Raw genomic sequence first — 19,879 nt, 5'->3', positions numbered from 1 at the left:
TTTGATGCACCTGTCGCAGCCGCCTCTTGGTTGGAAAAAAATTAGCAGGTGACCCCAACACTAGTAGGGGTCAGGTAAAATCTTTGGAATAGAGAGACATAGGGTTTTCTTTTTACTTATTCAAATAGAAGCGTTAGAATAGAGTTACAATATAGAAGGTGCTTTGAGAGTCATAGGCATTTTAGGCACTGACACATGGTATTTTTAGGAGGAGGAAATTGTGATATTCACACAGGAAGATTGGGGGTCACAATTTAAAATAGGGGGAAAGGAGGGAAGAAAAAAAAGGGGGGGGAACAGAGTTTTGGTATGGAAAAGGAACAGTGGAATTTCAATATGAGTGCACGTGAGATAATTGTTAAATAAAATTAAGGATATTGGATATAATGCAAAGAATCTATGGGTTAAAGGAATACGGCACCCTCACTTACAGAGGGTAGTTCACAAACTTACAGGCACATTTATTTACATTTTTTTTGAGTAAAAATTAATGGTGGAGTGATGATTTGCTCATGTTATGTGAGGGGATTAGGCGATTCATTATAAAAAATAAAAAAAGCTCTATTTAAGGTTGTCTCAACTTTTGGAGTATCTGTCCTTTGCCTACAGGAGACAAATTTAACAAAATAAACTGTTTCACTGCTAAGATGTAAGGGATTCTCTCATCAATACCATTCAGTGTATTCAGAATTATTCAAAGTAAAACATGTTTTTGTTAATTTTTTCAAAAGTTGGGTACAAGGTCGCACGACCGTGCAATTGTCATCAAAAGTAATGACGTATCCCAAAAAAATGGCCTGGTCATGAAGGGGAGTAAATCTTCTAGAGCTGAAGTGGTCAAAAAATGTGTGTTATTTAGCCAAATCTCCTGTGCAAGACTGTCGATTTCACACCTTACCTCCCAGTGTACGAGAGCGCATGTTGCAGACTTGCAGGTTATCTGAGGAGGTCGGCACTGTTCCGGAGGTCCTGGTGCTGTTGTAATTTCACACTTTTCAGAAAATGGTCCAAACTAAGAAAAATACATAGTTACATAGTTAGTCAGGTTGAAAAAAGTCCATCCAGTTCAGCCACAAAAAAAAAAAGATATATATATATATATATATAATAATATCATACCGGCCCATATACCCAATTCTATACCCACAGTTGATCCAGAGGAAGGCAAAAAACCCCAGCAGATCATGATCCAATTTGTTAAAGCAGGGGAAAAAATTCCTTCCTGATCCCCCGAGAGGCAATCGGATTTTCCCCGGATCAACTTTACCTATAAATGTTAGTACCCAGTTATATTATGTACACTTAGGAAATAATCCAGGCCTTTCTTAAAGCAATCAACTGAGCTGGCCAGAACCACCTCTGCAGGGAGTCTATTACATATTTTCACAGCTCTTACTGTGAAGAAACCTTTCCGTATTTGGAGATGAAATCTCTTTTCCTCTAGACGTAAAGAGTGACCCCTTGTCCTCTTTGTTGACTGTAAAGTGAATAACTCAACATCAAGTTCACTATATGGACCCTTTATATATTTTTACATGTTGATCATATCCCCCCTTAATCTCCTCTTATCAAGAGTGAATAAATTCAGTTCCTCTAATCTTTCCTCATAGCTGAGTTCCTCCATGCCTCTCATCAGTTTGGTTGCCCTTCTCTGCACTTTCTCCAGTTCCCCGATATCCTTTTTGAGAACTGGTGCCCAAAACTGAACTGCATATTCCAGATGAGGTCTTACTAATGATTTGAACAGGGGCAAAATGATATCTCTCTCTCTGGAGTACATACCTCTCTTAATACAGGAAAGGACTTTGCTCACTTTGGAAACCGCAGCTTGGCATTGCATGCTATTATTGAGCTTATGATCTACCAAAACCCCCAGATCCTTCTCCATTATGGATTCCCCCAGTTGTATTCCCCTAGTATGTATGATACATGCATATTCTTAGCCCCCAAGTGCATAACTTTACATTTCTCAACATTAAACCTCATCTGCCACAGTCGCCCAATTAGACAGTGCATTGAGGTCGGCTTGTAAATCGGAGACATCCTGTAAGGACGTTATTCCACTGCATAGCTTGGTGTCATCTGCAAAGACGGAAATTTTACTTTTGATCCCAGACCCAATACCATTTATAAAGATATTAAAAAGTAAGGGTCCCAACACTGAACCTTGGGGTACACCACTGATAACCTTAGACCATTCAGAGCAAGAATCATTAATCACTACTCTCTGAATTCTGTCTTTTAACCAGTTTTCTATCCATCTACAAACTGATATTTCCAAACCTGTAGACTTTACCTTACACATGAGCCTTGTGTGCGGAACTGTATTGAATGCTTTTGCAAAATCCAAGTATACCACGTCCACCGCCACCCCTCTGTCCAAGGTTTTACTTACCACCTCATAAAAAGAAATCAGGTTTGTCTGACAACTTCTGTCTTTCATGAATCCATGCTGTCTGTTGCTTACAATATTTTTTTCCTGCAAGAACTCGTCTATGTGGTCTTTTATTAATCCCTCCAGTATCTTCCCAACTATAGAAGTTAAACTAACGGGTCTATAGTTACTTGGTAAAGACTTTGTTCCCTTTTTAACCACTACAGATCCGCGCTATTGCCAAATGACGGCATTAGCGCGGACCTACATTTCCGGGACTACGTCTATTGACGTCGTCCCGGTTACGAGCGGCCTGCGCGCCCCCTGAGGGGCGCGCGCGGCGCGCTCTGTGATCGGCGAGTCCGTGAGACTTGCCTGATCACCGATCCGTGTAAGGGGTCGATCCCGACCCCTTATCACGTGATCAGCTGTCAGCCAATGACAGCTGATCATGTGATAGAACGGAGCCGGTAATCGGCTATTATTCCTCCTCGCGCTGACAGCGCGAGGAGAGAAAAAAAAAGCCGATCACCGGCCATCAATACAAGGGACCACCTGCCACCTGCCTGTGCCCACCTGCCTCCCGCAGTGCCATCCTGAAGTAAAATAAAGCAAAAGTAAGTGCCCCCCGTCAGTGCCCACAGTGCCACCCACAGTGCCACCCCACAGTGCCACCCACAGTGCCACCCAATCTGCCTCAAAGGTGCTGCACCCCAGTGCCGCCCATCAGTGCCCAGCAGTGCCGCCCATCTGTGCCCAGCAGTGCCGCCCAGCAGTGCCCAGCAGTGCCACCTATCAGAGCCACCTATCAGTGCCACCTATCAGTGCCCATCAGTCCCATCTATCTGTGGTACCTATCAGTGCCCATCCGTGCCACTTATCCGTGCCATCTTATCTGTGCCCATCTTTGCCCATCAGTGCCGCCTTATCTGTGCCTATTAGTGCCGCCTTAACTATGCCTATCAGTGCCCACCGGTGCAGCCTATCAGTGCCCACCAATGCAGCCCATCAGTGCCCACCAATGCAACCCATCAGTGCCCACCAATGCAGCCTATCAGTGCCCACCAATGCAGCCTATCAGTGCCGCCTAATCAGCGCACTTTCAATGAAGGAGAAAAATGACCCGTTTGCAAAATTTTATAACAAACTATTAAAACATGATTTTTTTTTTTTTTTTCTTGCATCTTTTTTTGTTTGTTTAGCAAAAAATAAAACTCCGAGCTGTAACTAAATACCACCAAAAGAAAGCTCTATTTGTGGGAAAAAAATGATAAAAATTTCATTTGGGTACAGTGTTGTATGACCGCGTAATTGTCACTCAAAGTGCATCAGCGCTGAAAGCTGAAAATTGGTCTGGGACTGAGGGGGGTTTAAGTGCCCAGTAAGCAAGTGGTTAAATATAGACACTACATTGGCCCTGTGCCAATCCAGTGGTCTTATTCCTGTCATTAATGAGTCCCTAAAAATTAGATACAATGGCTTTGAAATTACAGAGCTCAATTCTTTTAGGATCCATGGGTGGATGCCATCAGGTCCAGGTGCTTTATCCACCTTTATTCTGTCCAAATATTTCTGGACCATATCACTTTTGAGCCATTGTGGATTTGGGGCTGCGTCACTACCACCCCCATTATGGACATGAGCTCCCCCATGCTCCTTTGTATACACAGAGCTGAAGAAAGTATTTTATAAGTTAGCGTTCTCTTTGTCCCCAGTCACCCACTCCAGATTATTCTGCAAAGGGCCTACATGCTAAGACTTAACCTTTTTACTATTAATATATTTGAAGAATTTTTTGGGGTTTGTCCTAATATCTTTTGCAATCTGTCTTTCATTTTGAATTTTTGCATCCTTTATTTCCTTTTTACATATTCTGTTATATTCCTTGTAACATTTAAATGACACTAGCGTTCCTTCATTTTTATATTTTTTAAAAGCTTTTTTTTATAGTTTATAGCTTTTTTAACTTTGGCCGTGAGCCACATCGGTTTTATTTTTAGCCTTTTAAACTTATTGCCCATGGGAATATACTTTGCCGTGAGACCACAAACAGTCTTTTTGAAGAATTCCCATTTCTGTTCTGTGCTCATTGATGCCAATATTCTCTCCCAGTCTAAGTCCTGGAGAGCAGCCCTCATCCTTGGAAAATTTGCTCTCTTGAAATTAAGTGTGTTTATCTTTCCTGTATGTGACTTTTGCTTACAGCTAATATCAAATGAAATCATGTTATGGTCACCGCTACCCAGATGTTCCTTTATCTGAACATTAGTAATATGTTCTGCATGGTTTGAGATTACCAGGTCCAACAGAGCATCATTCCTAGTTGGGGCCTCAAACTGGACCATAAAATTGTCCTGTAATAGGTTTAAAAATGTTTGCCCTTTAACTGTCCCAGCAGCACCATTACCACAGTCAATTTGCTTGGCAGACTTCTGGCATTGGTGAACAAACATTTTAATGTATTAATATATTTTGACCGGTCACATACTATCCTCTTGGGTGTTTCAAGATTACAACTAGGACTTGCTACTATATTTACCTTGGGTTTATGTGCTTTGGTTACCCTACCACTAATGCCCCTAATATTACCCTCTGGAATATGCTCCACGCTGGCTATCTCTGAACCCTCCCCCCCATCGCCTAGTTTAAAAACCCCTCTAACTTTTTGGCCATCCTTAATCCCAGCCGATCTGCACCCTCCTCATTTAGGTGCAGTCCGTCCCTTCTATAGTACCAGTTATCGACTGAGAAGTCGTCCCAGTCCTCCAGGAACCCAAACCCCTCCTTACTACACCAGCTTTTGAGCCACTTGTTTACTTCCCTAATCTCCCTCTTCCTTTCCGGTGTGGCTCGATGTACTGGTAGTATTCCTGAGAATACTACCTTGGAGGTCCTTTTCCTCAATTTTGCTCCCAAGTCCCTAAAATAATTCTTTAGGACACTCCATCTTCCTCTGACTTTGTCATTGGTGCCAACGTGCACCATGACAGCTGGGTCTTTCCCAGCCCCTCCCAGTAATCTGTCCACCAGATCCGGGATGTGCCGAACCCGAGCGCCCGGCAGACAACATACAGTTCGGCACTTCAGGTTGTTGTTACAGATTGGCCTCTCTTTCCTCCTAAGAATTGAGTCCCCTACCACCAGAATCTGTCTTTCCTTTCCCTTCGCTCCCCCCCACACTCGCTGGAGAAGTTCTTCTCCTGGCAGCTAGGAGAATCCTTCAGCTCCAGCAGTGCTGGTCCCTGACTGGGATCACCAATGTCACTCAATGGAGCATACTTATTGGGATGCTCCAGCCCTGGATCGGCCTCCCTGGCACTTGCCCCTCTACCCTTCATGACTGTCACCCATCTACTCTCTGCTAGTGCCTGCACCTCTTTGTCTCCACCCACCTCTGTGCTGGCCCCTGCCGGCACCTGCCGTGTACGTTCCTGGCTCTCATTTAGGGTGGAGGGTCCTCTCAGTGCTGACAGTTGCTTCCCCAGATTCAGAACCTGGGCTTCCAGGGACACAAAGTGCTTACATTTTGCACAGCAGTATTCACTCGTGATCAGATGATCAAGGAACGCATACATGCCGCAAGATGTACACCGAGTCGCCTCTCCACACCTGCCAGTCATTGTACCTATTAATTTAATGAGGATTAGAGATTATACCCAGTCCAAATTACCTAACTAGCCTCCTGACACTAATACTCAACAAGACAGTACACAGGTACTCACAGACCAGCGTACACCCACAATACACAAGTACTAACAATACACAGACACACTACTCAGACAACACTCAGGTACTCACACTACACAGCTACTATGACCCCTGTTCTAACCTCCTGTTATAAACTCTGGTTTTTAACTCACCACTTGGACCAGTTCCACTAACTCTGGTTTTTAACTCACCACTTGGACCAGTTCCACTAACTCTGGTTTTTAACTCACCACTTGGACCAGTTCCACTAACTCTGGTTTTTAACTCACCACTTGGACCAGTTCCACTAACTCTGGTTTTTAACTCACCACTTGGACCAGTTCCACTTAGACAGAGTTCTCACAGACTCAAGATGAGCAGGCTCAAATGAGTTCTACACAAACTTATATAGACCTCAAGCACCTGTGCCCAATTAAACCCTCCCCTTAATTAGTAGGCTGAAGGAAGGAAAGAAAAGAGAGAGAAAAAAAACTATTTAAAAAGTGTCAGAAAAGGGTATTAAAAAGCTACAAGGAAAAGCCCCAAAGAACCTAAAAATGCAACCCAGCAGTCAAAAAGCAATACTTATATTCACACTCCACTCAAGGCTCCACTGTTCAGCTTACAACCAGCAGTTTGGTCAAATAATGAAAATATATCTAAGGATTTTAAATAATATGCAATTTTACTTGTTAAAGAGGATGGTCAGTACAGTAAAGTATAGTTGGTTCCCTGAGGAAGGCTGACCCCCGCAATGCCATTTATTCTTCATTAGGTTGTCAAAGAATTCATGACAAAAAAAAAAAAAGGATAGCACTTTATGCAGCTCACAGTACTACATGCAGGATCTGAAGAAATGCCCTCCTGATTTTTTGGCAAATTTCCTCTTTAAATCTGTATTGTTAACAGTTTGCATTTGATGTAGGCGTGGCAAGCATAAATATCAGCTAGTTTTATAAATGTTAAAAATGATTACATGCAGCCATCAGATGCACAATAAATTGTAATGACTGTTGTGTTTTAGAAGCAGAACGGCTGTCACATTCGCGGTGCTGGCAGCAGAAAGAAAGTAATACAAAAATGTGAGGAAACAATAGATTACCCCAGCTTTATTAGCTGCACGTAACCGGAAGCTGTATATTTTTCCTGGAAGAAGGCCACACACTGTGTGCTCAAGTTCACTTCCTTGGTACACCTCTTTTTGGTCACCTTCACACATACACATCTCCAGACTGTAGCAGGTGACCGGAGACCCACCGTCTACCACAGGGGGCACTGTAAGTAAATAATAAAAATGTGTAAACAAAAGAGATACTGCAAAATAACAGAAATGCAAGTTACGGCCCTAAAGCAGCCTGCTACAGCCCGTAGCACTGATCAATTGGCAAAAAAACTGGCCCTATCTACTTCTCGTTGTAAACTATGGAATCTCTCTCCAACTCCTCAACATTTGGAATAATTGTTTAGTAGTCCAAGGTAAGAACTGGGAGGGCTAACTGCATTCCCTACTATAACAAAAGCAGAGGGAATTAGGCACAGAACAACTCAATTTCGCACAGGGTCAACAGGTATTTTTTGCGGCAGAACAAAAATAATTCAATGGTATATTTAACAGACAAAAGCAGCAAACAGAAGACAGTAATGTCAAGTAGTATAGTCGACAATTTATTTTGAAAAATTCCAGAATGTACTAGAATATTCCTGACTACAAAGAAAGTCTCCAAATCTAGTTATACTGCAGATTTACAACCCTATTATTGCTGATATTGCAGGCAAAAGTGAAGAAACATTTTGTACATACCCCATCGCAATTGCACTTCTCTTGCCCGAGGTCTGCCTTGGAGTCTGGGTGCTTGGCAAGGACCAGGGAACACAGCTGGGGTCTGCACTATTAAAGTCTCTGAAGGCTGGACAAAGAAAGACAAAGGTTCACTATACAGATGTATACACACACACACACACACACACACACACACACACACACCTGCTGAAAACAACTGTACTGTATGTTTAGGGTATTGGATTTTTTAAGTACCTGTAAAATCCTTTTCTTGAAATACAATTTTTACATTTTTTTTTTTATCGCACAGTACGTGACAAAGTTATTGAAGTCATAACGTACGGGTTATATGTCACATCCAGTGCCAGTGATAGACTTTTTTGTGCCCTGGGCAAGACCAGCTACTTGCAACAGACCGCCCCCACCTCAAAATGAATTTAATAATTCTAGCACCAGCAGTGGTGCGTATCAATAAACTGATGACCTGTAGGGGCTTTGCGTGTGTGCACCCACGAAACAGCGAAAAACCTCACTACCCTATATTTTTTCATAGGCAACCCTTTAAAAGCTCCTACAGGTCATCAGTGTAATGTTATGCAGGGGTTCTGATGCTAGAATTTTTTCACAGTGATACATAACATCTATAAGGTGATCGCAGGCGCCAAAATGCATGCATTTTTGTAGGTGTGTGTGAGCGTAGGGGGCTCTAAAATGTTTTTTTTCTTCTTTTTATATATTTAATTCTTTATTTTTTTACATAACATTTATTGCTATCACATAGGGGACCAATAGCATATAGGTGACAGATTAGTTTACAAGACATAGGTGTTGGGGGCAGGTGGGGGGAATGGGGGAGAAGAATAGTCTCGCCAGGGAGGGTGGCAAATTTTGAAAGTGATCAGCCGTTTGTATCACTTCCACATTGAAAGCCGATAGTCGGCCTTACTGAAGTACACACACACACACACACACACACACACACACACACACACTCCCTGGTCAATATAGGGGCTGGGAGTGTGTTAAAAAACACACTGCTGCAGCACCTTTAAAAATCCACAACCCCACCCTATGCCAGTTCCTTAAAGCAGTTGCTTAAACTACCTTGTGCTGCTTAGTTCACCTAATGGTAGCGCCGCCCATAGTGGCACCATTTATATGACTGGACACTAGCAAAGCTTTAGCACTTCCCCTTACAACCTCTCGCACCATGCATGCCTTGGTTTTGTAACAATCAATGACAGTATCCCAGACACAGAGGGGATGGGTCAGGTGTTCTGTAATGTGCCCCAAGAAAATGATTTTACAAGTGTGTAAAAAAATTAAATTTTCTTATTTGTACAGTACAGGACACAGGTCTTCAAGTCATAATGGATGGGAAGTCCTAAAGGAGTAACATGAGGGGAAGGTAACAGGGCAATCATATTTAACCTACCAACAGGCTGCCAAAACAAAAGGCCAAGATAGGCCCTAAACAATCTACCAACACTGGCATCAGCAGGGGCCCAAACATCTACCTGGTAAAACTTAGTAAAAGTATGAAATGAAGACCAGGTTACAATACTTTGCAACTCAAACCTGATGCTAAAACCCTGAAGATGTCCCAACTGATCTAGTAGAATGAATCTCGAAAGGATCCTAAAAAAAAGCTCTTTATCCTTCAGAGTACAGGTGCAAGAAATTAATTGGCAAATCCAGTAAAGGATCATGGGGTAGAAAGATCCAAGCAAAGTCGGCCCATCTCACTTTATACCTTAGGAGAAGGGAAAAGTGAAGGTAGTACAATATCCTAATTTAAGTAGAATACTGAGAGTACCTGCAAAAAAGAAACGTTCAGTCTTAAGACCACCTTGTCCCAACCCCAAAAAAGGCTCTTTACAAGACAGAGTTGCAAGCTCTGATACCCTACTTGCAGCGGTAAGTGCCACCAGGAAAATCACCTTACCAATAGGATCTAACAAGGTAATCTCTCGTGTTCAATGTTCAAAAGGTGTTTGATGGATTGAAACAAGTGAAGGTCCCACAGCGACACTGGCAAGCAATGAGATGAGCAACCCCTTGTGCAAAGGCCTCCAATAGAGACTGAGAAGGAAGGCGTCTCTTGAATAGAATTTCCAAGGCCAAAACTTGTCCCTTCAGAGTACTCAAAGTTAAATCCTGGTCCAGCCTTGACTGCAGGATGATGAGCAAACATCCCACAAAATTTTTTGCAAAGGTGGGTCCCACACCACTGGAAGTACACCTTCCAAGTATGATGGCAAACTTTTTGAGATGTTGCCTGTCTAGCCCTAGAAGAATGGGAATCACAAAATCTGAGATTTCCCTCTGGCTTAGGACCTGGGCTTCAACAGCCAAAGGAGAAGCCTGGAATGCCATTAAGCATACAGCACTGCCTTCAACAAATTCACTATGGTCCTCAGGACTCTCATGGATGCCCTGAGGGATTCACCACCATCTGGAGGTTCTGCTTCTGCGCACAAAGGTAAAGAACCTTCTCATCTTGTTCTGGGCTGTGTCCATAAACAAACCCAGGTACTCCAGGTGCTGTTCCAGAATGGAGACGGAAATCGAAAATCCATTCAAATCTCTGCAAGAACTTAATCATCCTTTGGAAGCGATCTGACAATACCTTTGCCAATCTCTCCTGCAGAAGTAGATCATCTAAGTAGCCCAGTATGTGGATGAGGATTCCTTAGAAATGCAACTGGGACTGCAAATTTGTGAAGACTTGGGGGAGCTTTGGCTATTCCAAAGGAGAAGGCTACCAACTTATAATTATGATTTTCCACCACAAAGCATGAAAAATGCTAGAGTGGAGGGAAAAATCAGGATGTATAAGTATGCATCCTGTATGTCCACTATGTCTTGAAGTCCCCTGGTCAAAGGGCAGCGATGACTGAACTAATTGGTTCCATCCAGAATTTTGGGACCTTCAAAAACGGGTATCTGTCTTTGGAACTGTGAAAAGGTTAAAAAAAATCTCTATTGCTACAGAGCTGGGGATCACAACTTCCAGTAGCATTAGTTGGACCACATTTTTTTTGTAGAATGACTGAAAAACAAAAATCAAGGTGAAGGGTGGGTTCAAAATTCCAGCTTGTGCCCAGAATAGAGGACTTCCTGAACCTAGGTGTCCATGAAAAGGCATGCAAACAATTTACTCACGGAGAACCTAATTATGTGTTTTTGCCACTTGTCACATTCTTGATGTACACATCCGAAGAGAACCCACAGAGACAATTACTCTCAAGGACGATCTGTCCAATCTTTTCTTACAGGCTGGTTCTGCTGGCCAAAATTTCAGATAAATGATCCTACACATCTGCATGGACAGCAGCACAATGAAAGAAAATCGACACAGCGCATTGCTTATCTTGTCCATGCAGCATTGCAAGGCCACTGGAAACCATTCTAACTGCCATTGAGCAGAAGAGCTGGCTGAAAAGCCACCAGGATTCCTGTCCATCCATTGTCTAGACCAGACTAAAGGCCCATACACACGATCAGACTTTTTGACAACAAACATGCAAATTAGCTGTTTTGGAGCAACATCCGACCGTGTGTACGCTCCATCGGACAAACTTTTTTGGTTTTCATCGGACTTTTGTTGGCTGCGCGAACGGACAAACTTTCTGGCAACAAAAGTCCGATGGAGCAAAGTCTGATCGTGTGTACAGAAAACCATAGGACTTTTGTACAAAGTACAAACAGGCATGCTCAGAACCAATGCAAAAGATCAGACAACAATACAGAAGTTGACCAAAGGTGGCGGTAAAGAGCAGAAAAACTACATGATTTGGTGAAAGTTGGCTGAAAAAGTCCTGCTGTGTGTATGCAATACAAGTTCAGGGCCGACGCCCTTTGTACAAAAATCCAAGGGAAAGTTTGTACAAAGTCCTATCGTGTGTATGAGGCTTAAGAGTCTGACGCACCACCATCACAAATGCTATGGGTTGGACAGCTGGGCCTGACAAGGCAGAAGAATCCTTTGGCTGGGCCTCAGAATGCTTGCCTGTAGGATTCCCGATAGTCTGTACAACTTCATCTGGAATCAGGAGAGTCTTACCGACACAAGAAATAGCTAGATCAACCTCCTCAATCACCTTTTTTTTCTTCTCACCAATAGGGTATTGTTGCGTGAAGCATTTTCAAGATGTTTCCAGTCCTCATACAAGACACACTTAATGAAAGCATGGACAGGAAGCATTGTAAGAGGTTTCTTCACCTTCTTAGAACCTATACTAGTCACTTTAGGGCCCATACGTGCTGAGGGAGACATTTGTGCACCTCTCCCATCATCAGTACATTGGTGTTTTCCAATTAGATTTTCGTGACTTTTTGAAAAAAAAAAAAAGTCAACTGTTCCTTCTAGAGGAAGCCATTTGCATGAACATTTTCCCTTGCTCTTGATAAAATATCTTAAAATTCTCTATTACAAATAGTCTCTTCACAGAGAATGCGTCCATCACCTAAAAACACTTCACCTCTAGCTATAGGCATTTTGGAGAAATTTATTTTTAAAGTTCACAATGAAGGTACTGAAACTTTAGCTTTTGTTCTGAGAACAGAATCTTGGCAGACTGGCAGTACTATACTGAGTGGCTTTTCTTAACTGTTAGGAGCCACTGAAAAGGGAATTTAGAGTCTTGTTGTTAATTACTTGTCAGTACAAGTAGCTAGAGAGGTGAGCGAGGGCTTGTTTAAGGCTCGGTTCACACAGGCGCGACTTGTCCAGGCGACTTCGCCGCCTGACAAGTCGCCCCCGTTCTGTACTACGGAACCGTTCCAATAGGAGCGACTCAAGTCGCTCCGACTTAGAAAAAAGGTTCCTGTACTACTTTTGGCATGACTTCAGGCGACTTGCATTGACTTCTATACAGAAGTCATTTTGCAAGTCGCCGCTGAGGTCGCGGCGCTGCAAGTCGTGCCGCGTCCTGTGTGAACCGAGCCTAAAGCTCTGTTATGGATAAGAATATATAAATAGTTTAATTGTCATATTCTAGGCACAAGTGCATTTAAAGACAGCAAAATCCCAGACAGGCCAGTGGCACAATCCTATCATTCTACAGCAAAGTCTAAACATAATAATCTGCTATAGTCGCAATGCATTGGACTATCATACAAGGTAGTGATTAAAAGTCAACAATGTGATTGATGAAGGATGCTTCATCTGCAAAAAGCCATATAGAAATGCCTACTCATTTTTTTATTAGGACACATTTTTATGAAAATCCTATGGGCTGAAACAAGCCCAGCTAAGCCATCAGCTTGTTTTACCTCTAGGTGAGGTCTAGCAAAGGCGTGCCCCAGAGAAACCCTGTATGTTGTCAGATCTAAACATTTATGAACACAGCTAATCTTATGTCTGTTTTAAATTAATTCAGGAATCATTACCTGACTCTGTCCGCCTTCACTGATGCAGAAAACATGAAGCCGATATAAACAGCCAGGGCTCAAGTGGTCACACAGATGCTCCTTTGCTGTCCCATTGTACACAGTGTCCCACTTGCTTCCTGAAAGATTAGATTGGTGTCTGTTAATGATTGTTTTATTTCTGTCTTCAGTTCCTAGAATCACTAAGGTTCTCTGATATATTCAAAGCAAGACTTCAAAGCTTCCTGGAATCAATGTAATTAACTCATCAGCACAAATTCATTGATCAGAGCTGGACGAACTAAAATAAAACTTTTAGAAAACTCTAAACAAAAAATATTAGACCATGCTACGTAGCCCAAATCACACCAATGCAGTTTGCATATTCCAGATGCATTTTTCAATACACATTTTGATCCACTGAAGTTTATGGAACCAAAAACCAGAAAAAAAATCCCTGACCCTTACCACAAAATGCACAGATGTGAACTATATCTATAGGAAACCATGTTAAAGGGACTGTAGTGTGTTTATGCAAAACTGAAAACACACTAAACAATGCATAGGTGTGAACAAGGCCTAAAAGAGCCGATAACACACTTGAATAACTTGTTAGCATTTTACAATACGCTGTAGTACAACGATATCTCAGATTACAATGCTGAAATACAGTACAAGGAAAAACGACAGAAAGCTAATATCATGAAAATAAAATGTCAATCTCAGATATGGTATTCAAATTATTATTGGGTACAATAGTTCTGGTTTGAAAGCACTCCACAAAACAGGGACGCCCCTTGGGGAAGGGAACCCAGAGTTGAGAATCCATGTCCAAGAATCCAAACATTTTAAGTTAATCAAACTTTTACTACTTGGACAGTAATTTGGTGCTCTCAGACCGTGCACACATGAAATACTGTCTTCACATACATTTGTTATTTGGCCCCATTCACACTTTCAAATGGGGTGGTTTGTGATCAGATATGGGAGACCGAGCGGGGTGCACCAGGGCCAGTGCTAGACTTTTTTGCGCCCTAGGCAAGACCAGCTACTTGCTCCCCCCACCCCGAAAAATAAAAAAATAAATAGAAAAAAGCTCCTAACAATAGGACGATTGTGGAGGGCTGGAGGGTGGTTGTTTGCCAATGATTCCCCACAATCCAATACACAATATTTGCCCATATACTATCTACATGAGAAAAAGAGGGATCTGCAGTCCCTTCTGTGCACCTCTTGTCCCAGTCTGTAGTTAAGTGTGTACTTCCTTCCATAGACGTTCATGCTGGCCAGCAGCAGGCCATTATTCTGGCCTGTGAGGATGGGGGTGCTCTGTTCTATGACATTAGACCACAGACTGCCCCGAGTAGCAGTCCCTGGCTGCATGTGCCCTTTGCCACTATTCTGGAGGAGCCGCACCGAGCAGGCGGACCACATGAGTGATCCATGATCCATCCAAGTCGGCTTACACCCTTGCAAGGCTAGACAACAGTGCGCCCTAGGCAGCTGCCTAGTTCGCCTAGTGGGAGCACTGGCCCTGGCTCCCAACAGCTATTCATGGCTGTGCACATACAGTTACTCATCATGCAATTATCTGTAAATGATCAGCCCTGGACACACTCATGTTCAGGGCTGATCATTCGTAGGTGACCGCTGATTGAGGGATTACATACAGGCGGCTTTGAATAACTGCAGGAACAGTCAGTCTCCCATTGTTATCTATGGGGCTTCCTGCCCACAGTTAATTGCAGGGAACTCCTGCTCAGTCACCCTCATCTAATCACAAAAGGCCCATTCACAAGTGTGTATGGGGCCTTTAGGAAGCAAAGTTGCATAAAACTCCTGTGACCCGGATAAGAGGGTATGGCGTGCCAACAAAGCACCACTGTTTCTATTAGCCAAATGTTTAAAGCACATTTTCTTTCATGTTTATTGTTGGGTAAAAAAAACTGTCAAAATAATTACCATTGGGGTCTTCTGACATTTCCACAATGTACTTAGTAACTGGTGCTCCTCCGTCATCTTTTGGTGGATCTATTAAGAATAGAATGTAAAATTGCAACCAATAAAAAGATAAAAAAAAAAAAAAAAAAAACTGTCTGTTTTCAAGCAATGCAATTTCTGTAGTCAGATTTAGATTGATAAGCAACATGACAGGTGATCTTATCCAGTATATACACCACTGATAAACAGCCAATTCCTCATACAGTAAGCACAGGGACATGTAATATGAATTTTGTGTTTTTTTTTCCCTCCTTCTCCCTCTGTAGAGGCTATATGAGGAACAGAGGTGTCAAAGCAGCATGACTGTAGGAAGAAGACCGAGACAAAATCTTAGTAATGTTTGGCTATGTCATACACTTAAAACAGTGGTTGGATGTCAACAAATGTTAGCTACCTGACTGCAGTCTTCTGAAACACTGCTGCACAGTATACTCATAATGCCGATCATACATTTATGTGAAATAAAAGGACAGCTAAAAGGACAGTGAGAAGGACAGCTAGCTCTGCCCTCCCCTCTCACCACCCGCGCTATAGAAGAGAGCGCAATGGAACTCGACTCCCAGCTACCCTTTAGTATCCAAGAGTCAGTGTTCAACCTGGTTGACTGTTCAGCATGTATATGTGAAAGGGTACCGCAACCGGGATGAGCTCAGGCGTGTTCGCATGGACCACGTGCAGGCAGTGAGACACTGCCCCGATCTCTGCAGCCGCACATTGGGGCAATGTCTCACTGCCTGTGATTAGCGCAGCACTGCACCGGCTTCCTGGTGGGCTCTGTACGTGGTCCATGCGAACATGCCTGAGCTCATCCTTATTCTGCAGCAATGGCTGTGGAAACTACCTTATCTGTACTATCTGTACATGTCTACAAAAGTGTGCTTCAGAGTAATCTGCAAACAGTTCCCGTACACTGCAGGGAACTGAGGGCACCTATAATCATGCTCCTCAGCAGCCAGCTTCAGGAGAAAGAGCTCTTACAATGGATTAAATGCTTGGGTGTTGATATCACTCATAGGCTTACTATGGGGCATCTGTTGGCTGTCCCTCCTCTCCCCTGAAGCCACTACTAGCTAAAGAGAGAAGAGACGATCACATAACTCAAATGGAGTGCCCTGAGAATAGGTAATAAGCATCTTCCTTCTACAGGATAATTTGTATTAAGTTCTAGAAGGGGGTGGAAGCAGTTTTAAACTTAATTCTAGCCTGGAATTCAATGGTAAGCATTTGGCCTTCCAAGGGCATGTCTGGCAATCCAACATATAGCCTGACCATTAATCCTGAAATGTGTCTGCTGTGGTAAAACAAAAGCACTTCACTGATCAAGCCTTGCAAATTCATGATTTGAAAGTCATTGAAGATTCTCCCCAACTGTGATCTACATATAACTACAGATGAAATTTGTGCGTTTCGGTTTCCAAACTCAATTATAAACAATACCTGGAAAACTTACCCCAAACAATGCGGACACTCTGTGCATGAACCTTTCCTTTGACTGAAGGTTTTGGTGGTGGCCCTGGCTTGTCTGGACAGGTTAGGAACTCCACAACCTCACTTGGACCACTTTTCCCTTCAGCGTTGTACGCAATAACCTTAAATAAAACAGTCACAGTCAAACACTCACATAAACCTGAATTAACAAAACATGGCATGCCACCTCACCACCTACAGCATTACAGGGCCTCTTTTTTGCTAGCCTGGTAAATAATACAATTGTAGGAACATCCACAGCATATTTCAGAAGGTAAATCCCTGTCACCATACAAAATCAGCAAACAATTATGAGGTGAATTGGAAGAAAGGTTTTATGGTACAGTCATTTTTTATGAAAATGAAATACAATGTAAGAGTCATCCATACAGGGGGGCCTTGAACAGTCATAGATGAAAATCGTTTACACCTTCAAACCGCAATTGTCGAATAAGTTGGGTGCACGTATGACAGTATAGTGAACAATATTTCCAAAGATATAAGGAGTGTTTACAAGACCAACATAATTAAATTGTAAATAAGACAATGAAAATATAGCTTGAAGAGCCTAAGATGAGAAAGAACAGCACTGTTAAAAAGCAGAGAACACACCCATGTCACACCCCATTTACAGACTGGGGAGAATTAAGATCTAAATTAAGACCTACACAGACACTGGGAGTGGCAGCTTGCTCATCCTCCCTGCATGCCACTGAGAGCCTGAGCCAGCCGATCTGCCCCCTGTACAGACTGGCGCTCCAGTGAGTGCTGGAGGAGCAGAGAAGAGATCCGTTGACTCACAGTCACTGGCTCTCTGCTCAGTGAAGATCAAGACCCGAGTGATCAGCGGTCTCCGGTCACTCGGTTCTTAGTCCTAAAGGCAGCAGGGGACAGATGCAGTATCGGACCAATGCTGCATCCACCACCTAGGGGAGTATAAATATTTTTTTTAAATTCCTAAACTTCTCTTTTAAAGCCCAACTCCAGAAAACCTCCCCTGCAGTGGTGCTGGGAACACACTGCCAGGGGTAACTGTCTGTTTAGATATAGGGAACAATAAAAGCACTTTTACTTACCTGATCCTCTACTCCCCCCACTTCAGTGCTGGTCTGTCCCTTGGAGTCTTCACATCCACGCCTGCAAGCGGCATCCGGATACATCTGCAATCCCTTTACATGCCTGTTTTTATCAGCTATTTTATGAGTACCCATTTATATGTGGAATAAAATCCTTTTAAACTGTACTTTCACTATTAGTTAAATTTTTTGTCCTTTTTTTGGTGCCTGGCGATTCTGCTGAGAATATTCAATAAGAATCCTTTTGATCTGATGTGCACATCACTACCCCTGAACTTCTCTGGATAGCATAATTTAAGCCTGAAGTAACCCCCTGACTGCAAAGCTGGGGGTCATTGTAATTTGGTGAGTGGGGACACATATGGGGGTGTTGACTTGTACCTGAAAAGTTCTTGAGCGTCTGTGGTTTACTGCACCTGGAAAGTTTACAATCGTGGATCGGAAAATTTAGAATATGCTATTTGGACTTCTCATATATATATATATATATAAATAAAATGTACAAGGCAGCCAATTTAAAAATTCATATTCTCCAAAGGGTCTCCAAAGGGCACCTAAATTACATAGTAGTGCTTGTAAGAGAAATGTACTAACCCTGAATTTGTATTTTGTGCTGCGCCTCAGGTTCTTCACTGTAAATACGAGGTCATCTCCATTATATTTTGGCTTAAAGCCATAGCCCTGTGAAAATACAAACAGGTCAGCTTGATGTGAATAAACTCACAAAAGACATGGAAAAAGTATTCACACCCCTTGAAATTGTCCAAATTTTGTCATATTACAACCAAAAATGTAAATGTATTTTATGTGATAGACCAACACAAAGTGGCACATAATTGTGAAATGAAAGGAAATAATGAATCATTTTAATTTTGTTTTTACAAATAAACATGTAAAAAGTGTGGCGTGAATTAGTATTCAGCCCCTCTGAGTCAATACTTTGTAGAATCACCTTTCGCTGCAATTACAGCTGCAAGTCTTTTTGGAGATGTCTCTACCAGATTTTCACATATGGAGAGTGAAATATTTGCCCGTTCTTCTTTGCATAATAGCTCAAGCTCTGCCAGATTGGATGGAGAGCTTCTGTGAACCAAAATTTTCAAGTCTTACCACAGATTCTCAATTGGATTTAGGTCTGTACTTTGATGGACTCATTCTAACACATGAATATGCTTTGATAAAAAACATTCCATTGTAGTTCTGTTAGTCTCAAGTCTTTTGCAGACTCTAATAGGTTTTCATCTACGATTGCCCTGTACAGTAGTACCTTGACTTACGAGCATAATCCATCTCAGAAGCATGTTTGTAGTCCAAAGCACTTGTATATCAAAGCGAGTTTCCCCATAAGAATCAATGGAAACTCTGATAATTTGTTCCCGTGTCGCTGCTAGTGTATCCAGTGCTGCATGTGGCCAGAGGTGGGGGGCACTGGAGACACTCGGGAACGGAGTGTTTCCGAGTGTCTGAGCGCCACCGGCACCCTTGCACCTGTGGCCACATGCGGTACTGCACACCCCAGAGGCCTGAATCCTGCTCGCAAATCGAGTCAGGATTTAAAAAAAAAACAGCTCGTATTGCGAAACCGCGTTAAACCGTAAACCGCGTTACTCGTACTCCGAGGTTTTACTGTATTTGGCTCCATCCATCTTCCTATTAAACTCTGACCAGCTTCCCTGTCCCTGCTAAAGAAAATAATCCCTACAACATTGACTGAAAATACTAATGCGCTCCACCTAACTAATTAATATATGTCTAAAAAATATTAAATATACTAAGGAAGCAGCCAGCACGAAATGGTGATCTCTACACCAGCATAGAATATATAAAATGAATAAATAAATGCGGCGCTGCCTAAAAAATGTAAAGTGCAATAACTAAAATAAATAATAAACTACAAGTGCAAGGGTGAATCTGTCTCACTACAGTGATAAAATATGCAACAATCGAACAATGAGTAAAGTGCATCTAATATGCAATATAATAAATAATCATATACGTGCATAAATAATCAAAATTCATAGGTGAAATAAATTCCAAAATATAAAATTGCAAAAAAATTTAAAATGCCAAATAGGTAATAATGTGCAAAATGCAATAATAAACGGTGATCATCAAAAAAAG

At 42.3% G+C, this 19,879-nt stretch overlaps 1 protein-coding gene across 4 annotated transcripts in view; it reads right to left on the bottom strand.

Moving 5' to 3' along the window:
• FNDC3A (fibronectin type III domain containing 3A) overlaps positions 1-19,879 on the bottom strand; it is a 443,791-nt gene that overhangs the window by 87,342 nt on the left and 336,570 nt on the right. For all 4 annotated transcript variants that reach the window (XM_077484274.1, XM_077484275.1, XM_077484276.1 and 1 more), the window contains 7 exons: positions 18,353-18,439; positions 16,666-16,804; positions 15,177-15,245; positions 13,236-13,354; positions 7,863-7,968; positions 7,164-7,336; positions 899-1,012 (listed from right to left, as the gene is read on the bottom strand). In XM_077484274.1, the coding sequence (XP_077340400.1) occupies positions 899-1,012; positions 7,164-7,336; positions 7,863-7,968; positions 13,236-13,354; positions 15,177-15,245; positions 16,666-16,804; positions 18,353-18,439 (807 nt within the window). The remainder of the gene's footprint in view (positions 1-898; positions 1,013-7,163; positions 7,337-7,862; positions 7,969-13,235; positions 13,355-15,176; positions 15,246-16,665; positions 16,805-18,352; positions 18,440-19,879) is intronic.

Source organism: Lithobates pipiens, unplaced genomic scaffold (assembly GCF_037356315.1).
Source record: "Lithobates pipiens isolate NorthernLeopardFrog02 unplaced genomic scaffold, aLitPip1_a1.2 Scaffold_16, whole genome shotgun sequence".
Taxonomy (NCBI): Eukaryota; Metazoa; Chordata; class Amphibia; order Anura; family Ranidae; genus Lithobates; species Lithobates pipiens.
Note: the sequence above shows the minus strand (reverse complement) of the source record. Positions and strands in the feature narration are given on the sequence as shown.